The sequence below is a fragment of the Felis catus genome, chromosome A1, assembly GCF_018350175.1.
Source record: "Felis catus isolate Fca126 chromosome A1, F.catus_Fca126_mat1.0, whole genome shotgun sequence".
Classification (NCBI taxonomy): Eukaryota; Metazoa; Chordata; class Mammalia; order Carnivora; family Felidae; genus Felis; species Felis catus.
This window is the reverse complement of record NC_058368.1, coordinates 132,419,143-132,443,965: the sequence shown is the minus strand read 5'-3', so window position 1 is coordinate 132,443,965 and position 24,823 is coordinate 132,419,143. Positions and strand designations below refer to the sequence as shown.

At 36.4% G+C, this 24,823-nt stretch overlaps 2 protein-coding genes across 4 annotated transcripts in view; both read left to right on the top strand.

Annotated features, from left to right (window-relative positions):
• The window catches only part of CENPK (centromere protein K), a 58,640-nt gene extending 44,442 nt beyond the window's left edge, over positions 1–14,198 (top strand). The window contains exons 11-13 of one of the 3 annotated variants that reach the window (XR_006600550.1): positions 2,330–2,378; positions 11,615–11,705; positions 14,059–14,195. Coding sequence is in view for 2 of the 3 variants with exons in the window: in XM_023257048.2 (XP_023112816.1) it covers positions 2,330–2,378; positions 14,059–14,063 (54 nt within the window). In the remaining variant the exon portion in view is untranslated. Of the gene's footprint in view, positions 1–2,329; positions 2,379–11,614; positions 11,708–14,058 lie in introns of those variants that run through there. The other 2 variants (XM_023257048.2, XM_045061399.1) reach the window with 2 other exon arrangements.
• A 96-nt stretch (positions 14,199–14,294) lies between these two features.
• The window catches only part of ADAMTS6 (ADAM metallopeptidase with thrombospondin type 1 motif 6), a 295,540-nt gene continuing 285,011 nt past the window's right edge, over positions 14,295–24,823 (top strand). Inside the window, exons 1-2 of the mRNA XM_023257025.2 lie at positions 14,295–14,434; positions 16,631–16,995. Coding sequence (XP_023112793.2) covers positions 14,338–14,434; positions 16,631–16,995 — 462 coding nt within the window. The 5' untranslated portion in view covers positions 14,295–14,337. The remainder of the gene's footprint in view (positions 14,435–16,630; positions 16,996–24,823) is intronic.

Here is a 24,823-nt window from a genome sequence, read left to right as displayed (position 1 = left end):
TTAGCAGAGAGCCCAGTGCGGGGCTCTAGCTCATAAACTGTGAGATCATGACCCGAGCCGAAACCAAGAGCCAGATGCTTAACCGACTGACCCACCCAAGCACCCCCATGCTATGTATTCTTATTGTCGAGTGGCAGTAAGACAAAGGGCTGTTTTTGCTTCAGGACAATTGCATGTTATAAAGAAACTATGTTTGCTTTTTTCAAAGAAAAAAAGTGAAGCAAGTAGTCAAAAATCTCTCTAAGAGCATACAAAGAGTCCTAAAAATCAAAGAAAAAAAGTTAAAATAGACTATCTTAGAATTAGGAATTTCTATCTACAAACTCTGTCTTCCTTTAAAGGGTTAGAAGGTAATCCATAGAATGGGGAAAGATATTTATACTATCTATATCCAATAAAGGACTTAAATCTGAAATATATAGTGTACCCCCAAAATCAATAAATAGAAGACATTCATCCCAGTTAAAAATTATCCTGGTAAAAAAAGTTAACAGACACTTCACAATAGAGAATAAATATTTTGACCATAAAGGAGATAGAATCTGAATCCATTCAGGCTCTGTAACAAAATACCACAAATTGGGCACTTATAAACAACAGAAATTCCTTTGGCACAGTTCTAGAGGCTGGAAATCTGCTATCAGGGTGGCAGCATGGTCAGGTGAGGGTCTTCTTTCTTACTCTTAGTGCCTTCTCACTATGTCCTTACATGGTGGAAGGGGGAGGGATCTCTGTAAGGTCTCTTTTATAAGAACACTAATTCGGGGCGCTTGGGTGGCGCAGTCGGTTAGGCGTCCGACTTCAGCCAGGTCACGATCTCGCGGTCCGGGAGTTCGAGCCCCGCATCAGGCTCTGGGCTGATGGCTCGGAGCCTGGAGCCTGCTTCCGATTCTGTGTCTCCCTCTCTCTCTGACCCTCCCCCGTTCAAGCTCTGTCTCTCTCTGTCCCAAGAATAAATAAACGTTGAAAAAAAAAATTAAAAAAAAAAAAAAAGAACACTAATTCTATTTATGAGGATTCTACCCTCCTGACTTAAGCATCTCCCAAAAGTTCTACCTCCTAATATCATCACATTAGGCATTAGGATTTCAACTTGTGAATTTTGAGGGTGACACAAAGATTCAGACTATAGCAGAGAGGAACTCTAGTTTCCAGCTAAGATGAAATAGACACACTTCTCCCTATTTCTTCCACTAAAGCTTGGCACATTATATGAAGAATACATGTTAAGAAAATTGAAAAGTGGACTGAAAAAAACATACTGGCTAGAGACTTGGTGAATTGTGGTTCCATTTGCTGCATGGAAAAGACAGACGAACATGTCTAATTCTGTATATCACAAGAAGTTTATACTGCCTTATAAGACACAGCCAAGTAGACATTTAGCTCTCAGAGTCATTGGCGTATAGATGGTCTTTAAAGTCAAGGAAAAGCATACATTAATCAAAGGAAAAATCAGTTGATAAAGAATAGAATGGGTATCGGGACTGACTCCTGGGCATTTTACTATTTAGTAACTGGGAAGAGGAGGAGAAAGGACTATGCAGTCATAGAAAAACTAGAAAAGTACAGTATTTCCAGAAGTTGGGAGTGATTGATTCAATTGAATGTTGCTGGGAGTTCAAGAACCACAAAACTGACCACCAGAATGGCAACATGGATGTCAGAAAAATCCTTAGGTGGACTTTACTGAGTTCTCTATCATTTGAAGCTCTATCATTTATGTCACTAAATTATGTAGTGTATTGCATTTTCCCTTATCACACTTTCATATTGTTTCCCAATTTATGAATTTATTGAGGAAAGGAACCTTATATTTTGTTACTTCTTAGCCTTCTGCACAATGGTAAAGAGTGGCACTTATTAGCATATTGGGGTTTTTATTTTTATCTCAGTAATATACTTTAGCTTCATCTTCTCTTTTTTGAATATTAGATATTGTATAGTATGGTTATAAACCATTGATTATACTCACTCTTTTCAATCTGTTTTTTTCTTTCTGCTATTGCTCCCATATGCTAATAAAAAAGTAAATAAGTAAATAATAAGTAGTTAAAGCTGTTTTGCCTCTGAGTTTCAGAAATTGCCAGATTAATTGTAATAACAAATAACAGTAATCTTTCTTTCTTTTTGTAAAATTGTGAATTATTCCCACAATACAGAGATTAAAATAATAGATAATAGAGATTCACATACACTCAATACATTGAATTAGCCGACATTAACGTTTTATGATAATTCCAATTGTTTTATTTTTCAAATAAAATTTTATAGATTTAGTTGATGCCACTTTGTGCTCCTTAATTTTGTTCTTTTCTTTCTCCCCCAGGTTAATTATGATGTTCAAGATACTCTATGTTCTTCCCATGAATGCTTTTGTAAGTCTGACATATATATTTGTTGTACTATTAAGTTTATATAAATTGCACAATATTATGTACATCTTATCCCAATTTGGATCAACATACCCCATTGAAGCATTTCAACTTCCAGTTATATAATTTATTCATGTTGACATTTTTGTAGATTTAATTCAATTTAGTAATTCCAAGCAAGCATAAAATCAGAATTCATCTCATTTTTCTGAAAATACAAGCAAACAGTCTAATTTTAAGAAATGCCTTCGTTTTGGAGACCTGGCTGGCTCAGTTGGTTAAACGTCTGACTCTTGATTTCAGCTCAGGTGATGATCTCACTATTTGTGAGATCAAGGCTGGAGTCGGGCTCTGCCCACACAGCGCAGAGCTTGCTTGTGATTCTTTCTCTCTCTGTCCCTCTCTCTCTCTGTCCCTCCCCGACTTGTGTGCATGTGCATGCCTGCACATGCTCTCTCTCTCTCAAAATACATAAATCAATAAACAAACTTAAAAAAAAAAAAAGAGGGGCACCTGGGTGTTTCAGTCAGTTAATCAAACTTTGGCTCAGGTCATGACCTCACAGTTCATGGTTTGAGCTCGCATCCCTCTCTGTGCTGACAGCTGGGAGCATGGAGCCTGCTTCAAATTCTGTGTCTCCCTCTCTCTCTGCCTGTCCCTTGCTCACACTCTGTCTCTCTCTCAAAAATAATTAATAAACATTTAGAAAAACAAATTCCTTGGTTACTAAGTAAAAAAATTAAATCTAATTTACATGCTAAGACATTAAAAATTGTAAGTTAAAAGTCTGTTCTTACCTCTAAAAGTTTCTCGGTCTCTATTCTTGGGCTCTCAAACTCTTCTGCCTTTGCTCCTATTTTTCAGTCTCTAAAATACATATATACATACATGGTGTGCATCCATCCATCCATCTATCCATACATACATACAAATTACCTTCCTCTCTCAATTTTCTGTTTATTCCTTTTTTGGAATCGTGAGCTCCTGACCTGAGCCAACACCAAGAGTCAGATGCTTAACTGACTGAGCTACCCAGGTTCCCCTAGACTTAACATTTTTCATCAATTTATATATGTATGTACTTTTCTGTGTGAATATTCTACTTCAGTAAAAAGTTTTTAAAAAAGAGACAAAAGAGAGATTAACTTAATGTAATATGTGGATCCTGATTTCAATACAGCATTTTTAAGCGTTTATTTGCAGTTGAGGGAGGTCATCTGATATTTGCTGAAATTAAGGAATTATTAATGTTTTAAGAGTAAGTGTGGTATAGTAGTGGTTATTTATTTTTTGTCCTTATATTTTAGAAGTACAACTTTATTTAGAAATATTTAATGGATGCAGTGAAATGTTATCTGGGATTGGCTTCAAGATAATCCAGTGGGATGGAGCAAGTAATGGGAAACAATTGGTCATGTGTTGACAGTTTTTAAAACTGGATTATGTACAATTTGGGGTTCATTATATATTGCTCTACTTATATGTATGTTTGAATTTTCTTTAATGCAGTTAAAATGTACATACATCTGGACACACATATAAAGTTAAACTGACACTTCATTGCTCATGCTAATAATTTTTCTTCCTTACTCATATTTTTCTTAGTCATTTGGAGGAGAAAAGGGATCTGTTGGAAATTTTTCATTACTCTTTTTAGACGCAGGATGGCACTGTTTGAATAAGTAATTAGCCAATGTCCACTTCTCAATGAATATGCTCCTTTCCTTTACAAGGTTGATGCTTTTAGGGCAGTTTGTCTTAGTTGAGAGCAAAAACTTTCCAGATAACTTGTAGAGATAATACTACTCACACATTAACTTTAGTTTCCTGTGCTGGCTGTATCTAATACCTATTTTTTTATTTTTAAGGTTTCGGTTCATAACTATTTAAAAGGTAGTTTCAGGCAAAAACAGCTCTGTGCCCACTCTTAGTTGAGAGGAAAAACTTTCCAGATAACTTCTAGAGATAATACTACTCACACCTTAACTTTAGTTTCCTGTGCTGGTTGTATCTAATACCAGTTTTTTGTTTTGTTTTTTGTTTTTATTAACGTTTAGGTTCACAACTATTTAAAAGTTAGTTTCATGCAAAAACAGCTCTGTGCCCACTCTTTTTATTTTTTGTGTTTACAATTATTGCTAGGAGATTAGTCATCCATGTATTTTAATGCAAATACATCTATCTATCAATCTTCTATCATCTATCTATCTCCATATGAATCCTCATTATTTAAAACTGTCAATGCCAAGCACAGAATGTATTTCTACATTTTCAATGGCATTGAGCCAAATACTACTGATTAAGGTCAAGATGAGGACTATTGACTGTGGACAGATGCTTTCCCCTTTCAACCCTCAGAAAAAGAATGGAAATAACTGTATTCTTGGACGTTCTCAGTCTGATTCATGCCTTCTTTTAGCCAACTATTCATGTATTCACCAGAAGAATTACACCTACTACCTCCGGTGTAGGAAGAAAAAAAATGTCAAATGAGCAATAATGTTAGCAGAAGCTTGAAACTTAAGAGCGGGTATTCAGAAAGGTCCTCCTCCCCACCCCCTTCCCTCCGGTCCAATTCCCCTTTCTGGTTCTGGCCATCGGAAATTGACTTGGCGGTAACTACCGACTGGAATTTCAAGGCGTCAATACCCCGCTCCCCCGCCCACCGCCCCCCCCCCGCCCCCTCCAGCCTCGGAAACTCTTAAACCTCTCCCTACCCCAACCATAGAGACAGATAAATGATGCAGCAGATTACACCGCTGAAAGGCAGCATTTGTCCTGAGCTATTTTCACATTTTTTCCTGTTTCCGATTTGTGTGCCAGACTTTGTTTGCTTGCTTAGGACATGGAAAACATATTTGGGCATTTCCCCCACAGTTTAATGCCAGTGGCTTTCTCCCAGCAAATGAAAGTGAAAGTGCTACGTTGTAGTGGAGTTTTCTCCCTTAAAGTATGGACTGGCAGCTGGTGTGGAGGGTGGTGTGGGGGTGGGCGGGAGGGTGGGATTGGGAAGCTTGAAGAACCAGTTTTGAGGTTTTGTTTGTTTATCTTGAGATCGCAGCCGGGTTCCTGGTTTTTTTTCCCCCTTTTTTTGGGGGTCTGACTTTGGATTTATTTTCATTTGGGCAGTCATTGAGATTTCATTCAATGTACCGACTTAAAAAAATACACTCCACTTGTAGCTTTCCCCGGTTGCACTTTAAAACACCATCCAGTCTCACCCTCATCTGGAAATAATGCAAGCTTCTCTCTTTTCCCCCGCTCCCTCCTCCCCCACTTTTTTTTTCTTCTTTTAAAGCCCCACATAACCTGAAGTCGGTAATCAGATGGAAAATGTGCTGGTCTTAGTTTACTTTAGTCCACTCTCCCTGTTGGTGGCAGTTTTACTTGTTGAGGTATATTGAAAAAACAGGCATTTTATGCACATGTAGCTATTGAGTTTTGAAATCTGCCACTGATCTAAGTGTGCTGTAAGTTTCCTCAAAGACACTCATGTGCAACTTTTAATATTTTTGTTGTGTGCAGTTAAAAAAAATTCACGGAGAAGGCAACCAGAGAACTTAACAGTGACACTAATTCATCTAAAGTCATTCATCCTCTCCCTCCCCCTTCCTTTTTCCAAGAAACAACTAGTCACAAACCAGGCTAGAATTTCTTAAAAGAGGAGGAGGAAGAAAAAGAGGCGGAGTGGGGTAGGGGACTGAGTTTAGAAGGGCCAGAATTTCTCTCATTCACAGGGTGGAAAAGTTGACATTGTCTAAGCCCTTCTGAATGGCTGGTAGTTGGTTACCCCGATTGTACCTCTACCTCCCCTCCCCCTCCACGTGACGACCCAGGACACATGCGCACCCGACGCAGCCCGGCACATCTGCAGACTGACGTCAGTGTGCTCTGCCTCCGAGGAAAAGCTGCCAAAATTTTCTCCTGCTGCAATTCAAGTTGGCTGGGGGCCGGTAGTGAGATCTAGGGCTACTTCAACAAAACTTTGCTGCCCTTCCTGCTCCTCTTGTCTTCTTTTCTCTTGATACCTTTTGATGCTCTTCACATGTTATTTGCATAGCAAAGGCACTAAGCTGTCCAGGAAGAGAGGGCACCACTTCCACCCCCAATAAGCCTTTTTTCCCCCTTCCTTCCTTTCTTTTTTTCCTTTCCTTTTTTTGGAGGGGGGGGGTCGAGAGAGAAAGGGGGTTTGCAAAGGCAGCATCTCAGGATGATAGCCTGGATGTGTTGATGGCATCTCTTTTATTGCCAAATCGGAAAGTCCGTTCTCTAAAGCCCGGGTTAGCCAGACTATAGGGTTTTATTCTGGCTGCAGAATAAGTAACTGACTGCTGTGGCTTTGCAAAGGGGGGCAGAAAAAAAAAAAAAAAAAAGAAAGCAGAGAGAGTACGTGAGTCGTCCAGTGCAATCTCTATTGTTTGAAACTTACTTTTTATCAGAATTTGAAGATGAAAACGGTAAGGAAGACTTAACAATATTCAATGAAACCGTTTTTTTTTTTTTTTAATTAAAACTTGTGCTTTGCTTGTCTTCCGAATAGCGCGTAGAAAACTTTTTCTGTGTGTGTGTGTGTGTGTGTGTGTGTGTGTGTGTGTGTGTATGTGTGTGTGCGTGTGTGTCTGTTTTTAATGGCAATGAGTGAGCTTGACTGAACTCATTTTACAGATAGAAATCTTTTTAACTCCAGACTAGTCGGGAGTTGGAGAATTCTGGGTCTTGCAAGTATTTTATGATGCCAAAAATACACGTTTATTGTATGGATAGACATGTTTTGTGAAATATGACTTGACTATGATGATCGTGGTCTTTTAACTAATCACCAAATAGTGATTGGGAAAGTAATAATGATGTGTATTTTAAACTGATTTCTAAGAAAAACCTTCTGCATTTTATAGTTTCATGTCAGTGTCTTAAGCAGTCAGACAAGTGCATATTTTATGCCTGGGCTCAGAGAGCAGAATTAATGTGCTAGCTATAGCCCCGATGCTCTAGGATATGTTAAGCTTTTAATAGGCTAATCAAAGAGATGGAAGCGTGTGTTTTTGATTTACTTTTGGCCACTTGGGACGTCGTGCTAGACTCATAATCCTCCGGAGCCTTGAATATCTGGGTATGTCTGTCTATATGGTATATGGGATCAAAGTTCAGGGATTTGGGGGATGCAGTTGGAGTGCTGGAGGGGTTTTTGGAAAGGTGCCTTTTGATAATGTGTACTACAATTCCTGTCTTTGGTAATTTCTTTCCTTGTTGTACTAGAGGCAAAGAGAGTGAAAAAGCGCACTGAGAAGGAACAAGAGAGTGAGTTTCTTACTCTTGTTTTTATTTGAGCTGCCGGTGCAACGCGTTTGGGCCAAATGCCAACTGTCTGGGTCACACGCGTTTTATCCAAATAGATTTAGCGCTGCTGTCTGGAAATGGGCTGCTGAATGTTAACTTTAGGATCAACTCAACCAGGGCAGCTCAGACTGTTACCCTCTGTCTGGGTGAAGTGGGATGGGGGTGCAGAATGGACAAGGAAAGGGGAAACTGAACCATTGCTAGGAACTTTTAAAAGGACAGTGGAGTGTGATTTTCAATATTTTCTTTTATATTCAAATTTCTTGTGCTGATTTTCGTTTTTTTTCCCTTTTTTTTTCTTTTGTTTCTTTCTTTCTGTTTGTAGCTTATGTTGATTAGACCAAAATGTACGAATGACAGTTTTCTAAATTCATGACGGAAAGAAATGTAACATAAAACTGGTGTAGTTGAAGGAAATTGAGAAAATTAATTTTGGAAATAATTGTTTTCCTGTGTCTCACCAAAGTGGTAACTACATTTCTGGTTTATATTAATTTCATGCTTAAAAATGATCATTGGTGTTTTGTATTTTTGTAGAATAGCATATAGAGGGAAATAACTTGATTTCAAACAAATCAAATTCATTCATCTGCCACAAATGGCAGCAAATGAAATCTCTCTTTGTGGTATTAATATTTTGGTGATACTCAAGGGGAAAAACCTCTAACCTCAAGACTTGAAATATTTTAATACTCTTCGTGTCTGGGCCACTATGTTTAAGATTAATTTCTACTCTTGTCTACTCTTACCACTTCCTCTTCATTTCCTTAGCAACCACTAGTAGCTACTAGTGGTTTAAGATGGACCTCTATGCCAAATCCTACCCTGTATATGACTTTTATGAGAAAATAAAGACAGCTAACATATTAAGAAAGTTAATAGCACCTTCTTGGGGTAAGAAGAAAAGGTGGAAAAGGTGGATAGCTCTCTTGGCTCTACCAAAAAGACACTTGATTATTAACATTTTGTAATAGCCTCAGAAGAAAAAGTGTTTCTATTTTTCAGGAGAAAAGTTATAATACAGATAATATATATTTAACTTTCCATCTGGAAAAAAAACAGTTTGGGACTATATGTGATTTAGGGCTTGATTTTTGTAGAATGATGTTTTGTGTTTTTGCTTTTGGCGCATTTGCTTTTCTTGATAGGTAAGTTTTGAGTGTGTTTAATTATACTTTTGGAAACTAATCTCACAAAGTTTATAAATGATCTGGGAACCTTTGTACTTACAGCTTAGCAGTATCCTTGGCATTGAGTAGATAACACTAAATGTTTGTTGAGAGAATAAATGGCAGATGAGAAGTTAATTTTCACATATAAAAGTTAAATATGCGAAGGGAGCATAGTATTGTTGGTTCCTCTGTGAAGACCAAATCAGCCTTAAAATAAACAACCAGAGTTAAAATGGATGAAAGAAGTTGCGTAGGATGTTGTACATGTTCTTTAGCTCCATAATAATAGTTCATGAGAGGAAATTATTACCTTGGCTATTCCCAGATCCCTTGAGTAGGAAGCAAAGATGATAGAGGAAAAAGACAAGTAAGTACCCTTCAACTAGGGAGACTACTAAAGGAGTCACTGTAGAGCAAGTTGTCTGATCTGATTTCTACTTAGCTGGTATAGCTTTGATCTGTGGAAGCAGGTAAGTGATCCCTTAACTTTATTGGCTGGTACATTTGTGTTAGGGAAAAGAACATATGTGAAATCAAAGTAAAACGGAAGTTTTCAAATTTAAAATATTTGTAAGCCCAGTTATCATGACCTAAATTCTTTATTATTTGCTCTAAAAGACAATACAATAGAATTGATTGATTTCTGTCATTATATTTAAGTATTCCACACATTGGTGGGAAAGAGGAACATGAAACTATATTTGAAGGAAGGCCTTTGAAAAGTGATGAGTCAGATAGGGAGGAGAGGGGGCTAATATTTATTTAGCCATTAAAGGGAAGTGTGTGGACAGTTTATATCATGTGTAATCTAATTTAATCTCTTCACAAGTCTTTGTAAAGTAGATACCATTATCATGGCTTTATTGATGAGGAAATAGATCCAGAGAGGTTAAGTAACTTGGAGTCAAGCCAGGACTCAAAGCCTTTGTGCTTTACACAACACAGTAACACTTCTCCTATATAATGTAAAGAGTTAATACATTATGATTTATGACAATTATGTAATATTTTAATGTTAGTGTGAATTTTGGAAACTATATTTGAAAAAGTCATTGCTTATCCATATTTGTTTATAATATCCAGATTAACCTCTCCAGCAGGTGTCAGAAAGTAGGTTAACCATTCATTTTTATTGTGTAGGTAACTAAGAGAGGTTGATATGTTAGTTGTTGTTGATTTTAGTTGAGCTTGGGCCAATTCATTTATTTACTATTTAAGTTCCTTCACTGGCACCTGAGGTGGGGAGTGAGGGAGCGTTTAAGAAAGGAGAAAGAAACTCACATTTATTGGGTGCCCATGTGCCAGATACTGTGGCTAGGGGTGGAAACAAGATTGTCGCTTTGGTTTAACTTTGAAGCTCCTGCTCTTTCTACTATGCACCAAATGTGCTTTTTACTACAAGTCCTTAAATCAAATGTTAGTCTACTTCTGGCCAAGTAGTTACATATTACTTTTTCTCTCATTGCTACTGGCTTACTTAACTTGGGCGTTTACTGGACAGTGCTAATAATTGTAAGAGTGGAGGTTACAAAACTGAAGAGCAGGAAATTTCTCAAGGGCAAAATAGTTGTTCCCTAAACCCAGACAACTCTGTTTCTGAGCCCAGAAAAATGGGAAAAAAGAATGAAGGGTTCATACAAATATATCACCACTAATAGAAAATGAATTCAAATGTGTTAATTATATATTCCTTAAAGAAAAATTAAGGCATATGAGGTTCTCATTTAATGTCAGACATTGTTAGGCAAAACGCTCTGAAAAAAATTAAAGCCCTGAAGGATGAATCTTGTTCAAGAAGTGACAGTTATACTTCAATATCTCATGGGAAGGTTTGGAGTATGGAAACTGTATTTAAGTAGATTAGGAATCAAGATAACTAGATTCTTTTCTTTACTGCTATTGACTAATGGTGTGACTTAATCTCTCTATAGATTTTTGCTTGAGTAAGCATATGTCTTGCCTAAATCATTGTAGGTAAAATTTTGAGATGAAACAATTATTGTGTATAAAGTTGCTTAAAATTATTCACATTAATTAATACCATTTATTATGAATGTATTATTTAACAGTGGTTTTATGGAACTGCTATTGAATATTTAAGTTAGAGTGCCTTAAATTGTACGTATGATATGGTACAAAGAATTTAGACTTTAGAGACAGATTACCTTCTGTATGACTCTTGCCTCTGCTGTTTTTTCACTATCTGACCACTATGAGCTTCAACTGCTTTATCTGTAAGCTGAGAGCTGCATTAGTTATCAATTCTTGCAAAACAAAGCAAAAAAAGTCACCATAAATTTGGTGGCTTAACACAACACACATTTATTATCTCACAGTTTCTGTGGTTCAGGAAACTGGGCATGGCTTAGCTTTGTCCTGTGCTTTCTTGAAGCTGCATCTTTCAATGAAGCTGCAGTCAAGATGCTGGCAAGGACTCAGATCATCAGAGAATGCTTGACTGGGGAGGGATCTGCTTCTAAACTCACCTATTAGTGGGTAGGATTCAGTTTCTCACAGGCTATTACATTGAGGGCCTAAGTTCCTTGCTAGTGGTTATGTAAAGGCCACTCTCAGTGGCTTGCCATGTGAACTACTCCAAAAGGCAGCTTGCTACATCAAAGCCAATAAGGGAGAGAGTCTATTAGAATGATAGAATCTAGTCTACTAGATAGTCAGAATCTTTTGTAATATAATCACTGAAGTGATATTTTCTCAACATTCTATTGGTAGGATCAAGTTACTCAAGGGAAGAGGATTACACAAAAGTGGATATCAGGAGGCAGAATCTTTGGGGTCATCTTGCAGGCTGCCTGACATAGTGGTGATAATACCTATTTTATAAGATTGTTGTGATTATTAAAAGTAACATATATTTAAAGTTCTCTTTATTTTTGGTCTGACCTTAAGCTACCTTTCTAGATGATACCTGTTAGTCTTCTCCATAGGAATCAAGCTTACTATTATTCCTAAAATGATTTTCCATTTTTTTCTTGCCATCTAGACTTTGTGGAATCTATTTCTTTAATTTGCAATGACTGCCCCTATCAGTTTCACTTGTGAAATTGTGTTCATCTTCCAGGGTCTATCCCAAATACCACTTTTTAAATAATATTTTCTTGACCCATCCTCCTCTAACTCAGAAATCATTTTCCTCATTTGATCTCCTCTTAACACTTTTTCATAACTTTATTATGGCATAATGTCAGTCTGCCTTGAATTTTTTTCTTTGTTGTTTGGATTATGAATTCCTGAAGGGCAAGGATTGTGTTGATTTATTCTGTGTCCCCATATTGTTATAACATTTTTTAAAAAGTTTATTTATTTTGGGGAAGGGGGAGGACAGAGAAAGAGAAGGAGATAGTGAGAGGGAGAGACAGAATCCCAAACAGGCTCCACCAGCACAGAGCCCAATGAGCGGCTCAATCTCATTCTGAGATCATGACCTGAGCTGAAATCAAGAGTTGGTGCCTTAAAATGAATGAGCCATCCAGGCACCCCTGTTATAACATCACTTAAAAAAAACAGTAAAGCAATATTTGTTGGTTAATGAATAAGTTTTTCCAAGATTCAGCAATGTAATAACTTGTAGAGACAGATAGAGTTTTCAATGGTTGTGGTTGTTTTATATGTTTTAATAACCAATATTTCTAGCACCATAGGGAATGAAGTAGTCTACATAAGTTAATTTTCCAGTTAACTACAAATATCCTTTTATATGCATGAAGTGATTTTCTTTTAATCACTAAATAGTGATTCATTTATTTACTCTTTTTTTAACCAACAAATTTGTAAACATTTATTATATAATCCTATACACTAGGAATTTGGGATGAAAATCTTTCTAATACTTTTTGTGTTCTTCTCTGTACTAGTAGTAAGTTACCTTAGTAAAAGTAATTTATTCTTTAAATCCTGACTCAGACAGTATTTTGAATATCAGATATTGAGCTATAATACAGTCATATACATATGAGTTAAGGACCATTTGCCTCTACTCCAAAGTGTATTACTTTGGTTGGGGTTCTACAACTAATTTTTAGTTTTCCTTTCTTTTTTTCACTTTTTGCTGTTAGTGAGCTAGTTTCTTAGTCCCTTTGCTATTTTCTTCTTCTAAACTACTATGTTCTAGGATATCAGGTAGTCACATATACTCATGTTCTGTATAAAATGTAAATTCATGGACTGTGAGTGAGGGTGTGAGTCAAAAGGAAGGTGCATTAGATAGAATAGGACATCTGTTGTGATACCTGAAATGAATTTTTAAAAATTCTTTGCAGAAGATGAATTTCTTTTCTTTTCAGTTACATTCTAGATAGTTGAAGTTGTCTCATATGTGTTGCTTTTTTTTTTTAATTTTTTTTAACATTTATTTATTATTGAGAGACAGAGACAGAGCATGAGCATGGGAAGGGCAGGGAGAGGAGGAGACACAGAATCTGAAGCAGGGTCTAGGCTCTGAGCTGTTAGTTAGCACAGACCCTGATGCAGGGCTCGAACTCACAAACCATGAGATTATGACCTGAGCTGAAGTCGGACATTTAACTGACTGAGCCACGCAGGCGCCCCTCATATGTGTTTCTTTTTAAGTCATATAAGACTTCTAGATAAAGTCAAGGGTTATAGTAAATATGTTTCAAATTTTTAGAAATTTAGTTCGTGCTAGTGTCTGAGTGTTCACAGATAGCTGCTACATGTCACTATGTATTTGTGGATCTACTCTAAGAAAAAATGATAAGTGCCTCATAAAGCAACAAATCAATCTCTGAATATGAGTGTGCTAAAAAAGCACATTAAGGAATGGGATCATATACTGTTTATCACTTACATAATGAACTTTGATTTTGAAGTCACGGTACCTTTTATTTTATCAAAAGGACGTTTAGTCACTGTACTCACACGTTGTTTTCTTCAAAGTTCAAAAAAAAGAATTTTTATGATTCCACTTCACATTCCTTCTTTGATTATTAAGTAGCTCTGGCATTGTTCTGCTTACGATTTAGGTTTCTAATTGTTTAGTCTTGTGAATGTTTATTTAGACTATAAAGAACAACAATGATCTAATTTAACTATATTAAGTCATTTGGTAGTCTTTGTCCTTTGGCAAGCATTCAGCAATATAGTTCTGTCCATACAAGATATTTTTCATTTAACATAATTTTTTTTTGTTTTTCTAGGTTAAAAAATGGCCATACTATAGTAACTAATCAGCCAAATGCTTTGCTTATGAAAATTTTACCATCATTGTTTTTTTCCTTTTGGATTGAGAAAATGAACCCAGATATAGAAGAAAGTACAAGATGTTGGAAAAAAGTACCCGTTAAGCAGTGGAACATCTAATAATTAATTTGCAAGAAATTTTTAAGAAATAAAATTGTTATGCTTCGATTTTGGTATGATATTGACTCTCTAGCACATAGGTAGCCCTCCAAAAAAATCATCCAATTTTCTAAATTATGGAAATTTTGTGGAAGACGTTGACCTGGATTTTGAGCCTCATCATGGCTTCATCGGAATGTCATAGTGACCACAGACTTTCATACAGTTCTCAAGGTAGGAGTCCTGCTTTTGAAAGTGACAAAAAATTTTGCTGTTAATTTGACAAGAAAAGATTCTGAATATTTAGTTTGGGTGAACATTTTCTTTGGGGTATATAGTGATAAGAATGGAGGCCTACTGCATCAATTCAGTGCTAGTTTCATAAATCTTAAGGGCTCTAAGTGGACTGTTTATAACTTATACTAGCATTTAGCATTCAGTGTATTTTAGAGTTGACTGGTCTTTCTTAGAAGATAATAGACCCAGGCCTTTTCTCCTTTTGAATCCTAAACTTTAATAAGCTCATTTGTTGCTAGGAGTTACAGGCAAGGTCATGTTCAAAAGAAATCCAAAGGTTTATGCTATTATAAAAGAGCAAGAAACCAGACATATTCTGATACAAGATCCTTCTAAAATGGACCCTTAGTGGAAAAATGCTTTCCAAACTGAAGAATTCTGATATGAGGACTAGAATCTGAGTAAAAGAGTAAAAGTGGTAGGAAGTTCAACTTTTCAAACTCTAATCCATGGATCTCTGATTTTGAATCCATGAAATTGAACTTTATATCATAGAAAAGATCTTAACAGAGGTCCCAGGAGTGAATAACATTTTGTTTTCCATCATCACGTCTAATCTTTATAGAATTATTGGCAGAATACCTTTTTGATTCCCCTCCCATAAATCTATAGGAACTGATCATTTTTTGGTACAGATGAGCCAGATTTTCAAGGCTATTTTGGATTGATGTCTGTGTCTAGAAGTCCTGTATGTATGTAATGTAGCTTCTCAAGTATATTAATAAATCCATAACATTTAGCATGAATTCTTATTTATAAGAAGTGAACAATATTGTCTTTTAATTTATTTCTATTTGGTCATAGTCTCATGGGAGTTTATATTTGTTGGGAACTCCATGTATAGACAACGAGGCAACGGACAGACATTTGGTTTTCCTTTGTAAACCTCGCTAAAGAAAGATGTGGTTAAAAAGGTAGATTGGAAATATTAAGTACACCTAAATGAGGAAAACATATTTAATATCCTCCAAATTTCTTTTTGTCAATCTGATGAATTTTTAACATCTTTACTGCAGTACAATAAATATATAATTTACTTATTAAAAGTGCACAATTCAGTGGTTTATAGTATTTTCACAGACTCATATAACCAATTCTAGAATCAGTCAATTTTACTACAATCAATTTTAGAATATTTTCAACACTCCAAAAGAAACCCTGTGCCCATTAATAGTCATTCCCAAACTCTCTTCAAAGTACTCTCCACCCCAGCCCTAAGCAGCCTACTTAGGCTACTTCTGTCTCTAGAGATATTGCTACTGAATACTTCATACAAAAGGAATCATATAATATGTGGTCTTTTGTGACTGGTCCCTTCTACTTAGTATAATATTTTTAGAATGTTAGATAATTAACTTTGATAATGAAGGCAGTCATTATGAAGGTTCATTCATGTCATACTATGTATCAGTACTATGCAGAATAACATTCCATTGTGTGAATATACCCCATTTTATTTATTCATTCATCAGCTGATGAATATTCAGGTTATTTCTCCCTTTTGGCTATTATGAATAGTGCTGCTATAAACAGTCATGTACAGGTTTTTGTGTGGATATGTTTTCATTTCTCTCGGGTAAATACCTAGGAGTGGAATTACTGGGTCAGATGGCAGTTCCATGTTCAACCTTCTGAGGAGCTTCCAGACTTGTTTTCCAGAGTGGCTTCTGTATTTTCCAACTGATGATTAAAAAAAAAATTTTTTTTTCTACAAGGCTGTAGAAATTCAATATTAACTGTTTTGGATAACTTTCACAAACATATTATCCAGGCTAAATTCTATGCTTTTAAATGTGTGTACTTTTTCACTGTTATTTATTTCAATATAAAATATCCATATTTCCTATAGAATTTAGTTTTTAGAATCCACTAAAAAATAAATAGAAAAAAGAACAATAGTCCTTCAAACTAATTTTAAAATGATGTTATTTTGAGGAATAAATGGAACTTAATTCATCATTAGATTTTAAACTTCATCTTGTTTAATATAACAGTTTTTGTTCATACCTCTCACATATAATGATGCATAGTTTTGACTGATAGAGTTTTTGTTGTTTATACTGCCATTTCTTCTGTTAAATTTTCTTTTCTTCCATGTGTTTTTTCTGGATTCTCTGCCTTGTGATTACAAAGAGGAATTCCTGACTTATCTAGAACACTACCAGCTAACTATTCCAATAAGGGTTGATCAAAATGGAGCTTTTCTCAGCTTTACTGTGAAAAATGATAAACACTCCAGGAGAAGACGGAGTATGGACCCTATCGATCCACAGCAGGCAGTATCTAAGTTATTTTTTAAACTTTCAGCCTATGGCAAGCACTTTCACCTAAACTTGACTCTCAACACAGATTTTGTGTCCAAACATTTTACAGTAGAATACTGGGGAAAAGATGGACCCCAGTGGAAACATGATTTTTTAGACAACTGTCATTACACAGGATACTTGCAAGATCAACGTAGTACAACTAAAGTGGCTTTAAGCAACTGTATTGGGTTGGTAAGTAGATGTTATAATTTTTTAGTTTCTGATGGGGAAATAAATTTACAATGTAAATGTCTTTCCTCAGATTAATAATATATAAAGAAATGGTTTAAGTAGAGAAGGTAACAGTCTTATTATTTTTTTTGTTATTTCTGCTGCCTTTGCTTTTTATAGTCCTTTTGGTAATGTTTGCATTGACCTTTCAAAGTAAGGACAATTTCTAAAACCCTATATTATTTGTAAAATGAATTGAGTACATAGCAGTGTTAGGCTTTATATATAAAACAATTTTTTTGAATAAGAATAAGGTATCCAAAATAAATCTGTTTTGAAACTTTTCATATATTAAAATGACACTTGCTATTAAATATGATAGAAAAATGCTGTTCCTAGTTATCAACGCTGCTCTCTGTGTTTGGCATCGACACTAAGTATGCCACTCATAGTTTTAACAGCATGGTGAAATGAACCAATTTGAGATTTAGGAAAAAAAAAAATCAATTCCATTGTGAGACGTGCTGGCAGAGAGTGATGGGGATATGAAGGGGAGTTAGGACATAGAGGAGATAATGAAGGTCCATGTAAGGACTGTGCCCCTGGGAATACACAGCAAAGAATGAATTTAAACCACATTTTGGAGAGAAAATGCAGAGGATTTGTGTCTTCCTAATGTTTTCTTCCCATACATTAGTATGATTCCTAATAAGACATATAGTACATAGTAGGTATTTAATAATATGTTTAAAAATTGAGATAAAATTGAACTGGGTGTGGGATGAAGGAGTGAAAGTAATTGAAGGTGGTGGAGGCTTCTTTTTTGGGTGACAGGTATATGAATTACACTAGTTAAGAAAGGGAATGCCACTGGAGCGCTGGATTGGAGAGGAGTGTGATATAGTAAATGTGAGGAATCGGAAGAAATAGGGTTGAAGATGTCTAAATGACATTTGGGAAGTACAGCTCTGAAATTTAGGAAAGAATTTAATTCTGGAAGCAAGTAATTTGAGAGTCATTAAGTGACTGTGAAATTGTGAAACATGTTGTTTGAGGAGTCAAAAGGGAGGATAAAGTTGAAAATGGAAATTCTGCTACACTTAAGGGGATAGCAGAGTGTCGCCCATGTATTCTTCATCCTTTAGTAAGACTTTCTGTTTCTCATTCTTTTCCCCTCTATTTGTTAATACCTTTTTGCTTTACTTTGCTTGCTATTGAAACTGCATGGCCCATGTTGACTAACTTTGATTACTGAAGATGTGATCTGCCAGGTTTGTCCACTGAAGTCACTATTTTCTCCTTGGCAACTAATAAGGAATTTCTGAGCAGATACTTGGAGACTATGTAAATATCTTGTTTCTCATCACACTTTTACCCACCAAACTTAGTAACTCACACCTGCATTCTTATTTTACATTATGTTACATTTTAAATCAAATATAATATGTAAACAGGGTTGTTGTTTTTTTTTTTTAAATCCCACTTTTTAAATAAGCTCCGTGCCCGTGTGGGGCTTGAACTCACATCCCTGAGATTAAGAGTCAGCATGCTGTATTGACTGATCCAGCCAGGGGCCCCCGCAAAAGCCCTTTTAACCAATTCTGTTTTTATTTTTTGATTAAATTTTTTTTTCATGTTTATTAATTTTGAGAGAGAGAGAAAGAGCATACACCTGTGTGTGAGAGGGGAAAGGCAGAGAGAGACTGAGAGAGGAGAGAATCCCAAGCGGACTTCAAGCTGTCAGTGCAGAGCCTGATGCATGGCTCTGTCTCATGACCTGAGCCAAAATCAAGAGCTAGTGCCCCAACTCAGGTGCCCCAACCAATTCTGTTTTTTAATTGTTCTATATAAAATAATATCAATGTAGAGATCATTAGTGTCTTCTAATCATATTTCCTCACCCATTGTTTCATCATTACAATCCTTGCACCATAAAGACAATTCCTAACATTATTGTTTGTCAGTTGTTCAAAATATTGTCACATTTAGTTTTCTTTATATATTTGGGCCATGGCTTTCTTTTCTAGCTTTTATATTTCTAGAGTTTCTAACTACTGTTATTTTGTCTTATTGTAAAAAAAAATAATGATTTCTTTACCAAATGATCAATATTATCCATTTTATTAGACCTTGTATCTATTGCTTGGAATATATCCCATTCTTCTTTGGAGGCATTTTTCTCTTGGAATCTACTGGTTTAATTAATTTTTTGAGTTACTGTACGTATCTCATCTTGGGATGCTTCTTTCCTAGTTAGTTCTATGTCTTACTCTTTTTGAGTTTACATCATGATTTTATTGGAGAACATCTTCAAGTAATTACCTCAGAAAATGTGTCTGGGAAGTAAAATTTCTGAGTCCATTTGCCTATTTGAAGGTTACTGTTGCTTTTGTGTTTGGTTAATAATTTAGCTGGATGTGGAATTCTAGTTTCAAAAATCATTTTTCTTTGGAACCATGAATGGTGGAATTGGGAAAGGGAAATATGGGGCATCCAATTTATGATATGGCTTTATGTCTTAGGGAAAGATTTATTTAAAAAAAAATTTTTTTTAATGTTTATTTATTTTTGAGACAGAGAGAGACAGAGCATGAATGGGGGAGGGGCAGAGAGAGAGGGAAACACAGAATCAGAAGCAGGCTCCAGGCTCTGAGCCATCAGCCCAGAGCCCGACGCGGGGCTCGAACTCACGGACCGCGAGATCGTGACCTGGCTGAAGTCGGACGCTTAACCGACTGCGCCACCCAGGCGCCCCAAAAGATTTAAAGATCTTTAAAAAAATTAGCATTGATTCATTTTGGGTGACAGACATCTGCTTCTTGTTCTTTTCTTTTTTTTTTCCCTAAGAATTTTCCTCAATGAAGGTGATATGTGATATGGTCTTCTCTTTATCCTTTCTATTTCAAGAATTTTATTAATGTGGTAAGCTATGGGTCTTGTTTCCTTATCCTTACTTCATATTTAATGGATGCTTTCAATGTAAAGACAGACACTCCTTCAGCTTAGAGAAATTGAAAACAAAATTTCCTTAGTATTTTTCTTTTCTTGTTACCTACCCCCTGCATTTTTGTAGTTGGTTCTTTACTTCCCTTGTCCTTCTCTTTTTCCATGTTTTTCTTTTTTGTGCTAAGTTCTATATATGAGATTTATCCAGTTTTGCCTTCTTTTCCTTCAGTTGATTTAAAAATTACAAGCAGTCATGGTTCTAATTTTCAAGAGATCTCCCTTTTTGATTGTTCCTTTCTTTACATTTTATTCTTATTTCTTAGCTATGCCCAGAGTTGTTTTTCTGCATTTTCCATTATTCATTCATCCACACACCAAATATTTATAAGTACCTATCATGTATAATAGACACTATTCTAGGTGCTAGGAGTACGACAGTGAACAAAGGAGAAATCCCTATCATCACAAAACTTGTATTCTCTTGGAGAAGATACACAGTCAGATAAGTAGATAAAAATCACAGTATGTTGGATAATGATAAGTTCTCAGGTAGAAAAAATAGTGAGTAAAGACCTAAGGAAAATGAGGAAGGGAAGCTGACATCCAAAGAATAGGATTTCCAGGTGGAAATCTTCAAGTACAAAGATTTGATCTAAGAGTGTTTGGGGGACAGCAAGATTGCCCAGGCTGGAACTCAGTGAAAGAGAGGAAGTGTAATGGAAGATGAGGTTAAAAAGAGAACTGGAGGCCAGATGGTAGGTTTTAGAGGACACAGTCAGGATAAAATCCATGACTCCAAGCTTGAGGCCTGAGCAACTAGAAGAATAAAGCAGCCATCAGTTGAGATGAGAAAGACTCAGGCATTTACTGAGATGGAAAAGCTGTAGGAGGACAAGATTGTGGGGTGATATGTATCAATGAGTTCAGTTGGACATGTTAAACGTGAGGTGTTGTATAAGATGGTGGGTATACAAGCCTGGAATTTGGCAGAGAAATGTGAATTATGGAGTTATAAATTTTGGAGTCATCAATATATAGATGGTATTTAAAGCCAGGAGGTTATATGAAATTGCTTGGGGTGGGGGAATAATGTAGATAGAATAAAGAAGAAGTTAAAAGAAAAGTGGTTTAAGGAAATGAACCTTTGGACACTCCAGGAGGTTAGGGAGCTCAGAAAGATGTGGAGGAGACCAAAAAGCATAGTGGAGTAAGAAAGTTGAAGGAAAGCCAGGCAAAAATCCTAGAAGCTAAGAGAAGGAAATATTTCAAGAGAAAAATGCTGCATTGGATTTATCAATGAGGAGGTTGTTGGTGACCTTGACAAAAGCAGTGCTGAAGTCATAGTGGCATTTAAGGAAAACAGAGAAAAGAGTACATATATAATTATTTTAAAGACTTTAGGAAAAGTAAGAAATGATCAGTGACTACAGGTATGAATGAGTTCAGAGGAGGTTATGTTTTGTTTGATAAAGGTGGGAATGATTATGTGGAGAAAAGGAAAATTTCTCTAGTGATGTCCTTGATAGGTGAGAAGGGATGGAATCATAAATAGAATCACTGTCCTTAGTGATTAGGAGAGTAGACAGTTCATCCATGATAAGAGGAAATAAAATAGATTATATGGACATGAGATGCAGGCAGGTGGGTATTTGTGTTGTAGGACTTTGCAGGAGGTTGTATGATGTTTAGTGGAATGGAACATGGCAAGATGAGGTATTAGGGGATTAAGAGGTATTAGGGGATTAAGAAAGTATAGAATGTTTATCCAGGTGAGCAGGATACTGAGTGTATTAGAGAAACATAGTATAATTGCCTTGATGCATTAAGAGCACAGTTGAGATTATGGTTATGAATTTAAAGTGAGACTACTCAGCGTCTTGATGTATCTTTCAGTGGGCAAATGAGGCTGCAAGCTTGCAGGCCCAGAGTAGCAAAACTGATCTAATCAGAGTTGTGGTGTAGCCAAATAAATTCTGTGAAGGGAGAAAAGGGCAAGGGAATTGAAGGTGGAACTGAAGATGGATTAAGAGGGAAATGAGGACATTTAGTGGGTGGAGGATAATGAAAAGGTGGTGGGATCATTGGGTTCTGGTGGGTGTAAAAGGACTATCTCTTGGAAGGGAGGTATTAGAGGGACAGTGCTGGAAAGACAGAAGGTTGTGATACTTGAAATTGAGATTTGGGCAGGGTTGCAAGTATTGAAAGTACTGAATTCTAGGGTTGTACTGTGGGTCCGAATGCCTAAGATAAAGTGAATGACAAGATATTTGTTGAACGGGTTAAGGAATTGAGACAGCAATGGGTGAAGAGACCATCTCTGTCAGTAGCCCTTAACCTGGGGCCCATGAATGGAATTAAAGGGGTTTGTGAACAGGACTGGGGAAAAGTGACATCTTTATCTTTACTAATTCTTCACTGAAGTTTAACATTTCCTTCAATTATGAATATAGGTAACAAACCAATAAAGTAATAGTTCACCTCAATAAAAATTATAGATATTTTCATATCATGTTACAGTTTTTGTAGGTTCTTCAAAGTACTATTTATGTTAATCAGTATTACAAAATTATGATAGCCATTAGATCCACTACACATCTTCTTATTTAAAGTCTTACAAAAAGCCATGTGTGTTCCTATAGTACATTTTAAAAATATTTTGATAATGGTATTTTACTACAACTGGTTTTCTTTATAATCCTATATATTTCTTTCTATGCTTACAATTTTATTCTGAGAAGTAACCCCTAGTCTTTACCCCCACTAGACTTCTAAAGTGATCTGGGGCACACACACAGAACTTTTAAGAACTGGTGACTTAAGATACTGAAATCAACGATTATTTCAGGAATGGTATTGCAGAGAGTGATTGATCCAGAAGCTAAAATCTTCAAGAAATGAGGAAAAGTGACTATGGGTCAGTAAGTAGATAACTGCACCTAATGGAGGAAGAAGGTGATGGCATGAGATTGGAAGCTGGTGAGGGGTTTTTTGTTTTAGAGGCGGGAGAGAGCAGGGATTGTTTAGAAATGGCAGTGAATCACAAGGACACTTACCCTAACTCCAAGTCCAATAGGAGGCAGGTAGGAGAGAAAGCGGAGGATCCACCATTCCAGAGGATTACAGGGAAGAAAGAGTGTCATTTAGAGAGATTCAGGTGTTTGAGCAAAAAGAAGTGAATATTCACAAATGCAGCTGAGCGTGTTTGAGGAGGCACAGTGGATGTGTTTTAAATGGCGAAAGGGGAGAGTAGGATACGAGATCTGAAAACATGATGCACATAACCATATGGGGACTAGAATCCAGGGGTTGGGTCTTGGGCTTCTTGTAGGGTCTGTGTTGTCAGGGAAAGAGGACATGATGATTTTGATCCTGATGGCCTGAGGCAGACAGTGTAGGGATGAGTGGGGATGCTGAGGGAAGTGAGAGCAGGGCTCTTGCTAGGCACGTGCAAATTACTGGGACCCGCACTTAATTCAGGTCCTCCATCTTCTACCCTCAAACACCTTTCTAAGTTCAAAATCATTTTTTCCTTTTCTCCCCTCTAGCCACAGTAGCTCTTTGCTATATTCTGTATGCATGCTTATATATTGCCTTTGTGTTCGCCATTCCCACTGTCTGATCTGGTCTTTCATAAGATTGCTCCTTTAATTTTGTTCAGTTTCTGTCCAGATATCACCTTATTAGAGAGGATGTCCCTGACCATCTGAAGCAGTGTGTATACTTCCTTCACTTCTGATTACTCTCTGTCTTCTTACACTGCTTTCTTATTTTTTCTTAACATTTAACACTACCTGATTGGTCATTTATCTGGTGAATGAATTCCTTTTGTCTAGCTCCTTCCACCGAAATGTAAGCTCCATGTAAGTAAGTTGAATGGTTGCCCCAGTGAGGCAGTAGAGCCTTGTGTTAACGATGTCAGGTCTCGAATCACAGTAGCCATATCCCAGTCATGGCCAATTATTTACTCAATGATCTTATTCTATATACTTCAATTTCCTTATCCATAAAATGAAGACAATTATGACAAAAGTCTTGTAGGGTTGTTTTGAGGTTTAAGTGGAACACACACACATGCACACACACACACACACGTGTGTGTATATATAAACTGTATATATGTATTTATATAAATGTGTGTGTCCGTATGTGTGTGTGTGTGTGTGTGTGTGTGTGTGTGTGTGTATGAACTGTGTATTTATAGAGAGAGTAAGAGCAGTATCTGATACATGGTAGGCACTTTAGAATGGTTAGCCATTATTATAATTTTGCTCTCTTATTAGTCACTCTGAAAGGGAAATAAAGATCTGACTGCTTCTGTGGTGGCTACAAAACAAACAAACAAACAAACAAAAAAACTGCATCCCCACCACGTAGAATAGTACTTGCCTATGTGATAGGCACTCAGATCATCTTTGGTGAAAGAAAGAAAAAGTAAAGTCAGAAACAACTCTCAGAGGGTAAGGGGATTATACTATAATGGCTAAGAATCCAAGCACCGAAGTCAATTGAATGAGTTGGTTACTTAACTTTGTTCAGTCTCTGTTTCTCATCTGCAAAGTCGAGCTGATAGTAGTACTTACTTCAGAGAACTGTTAAGGTTAAATGAGATAATGAGTATAAACATCTCCCAGAGTACGTAACACAAAATCTCTGGATTTTTTTCCAGAGTCTTTCCATTCTTGAAACTAGAGATTTTGTTTACTTACCAGGCTTCTGACTCTGTTTTTCCCCAGCAACCTGAACTTCTTGTCTGGGACCTTTCAACATCCTTCTGCCCACAGTTTAGCATGATATGATTTTAGTGCTCCACCCTTTCTGGGCAGTACTCTCCAACCCCACTTCGTACACTTCTCTCTTATAAAAACTTCTTAAACATGCCCTCTTTTCTGCAGGAACCATGCTT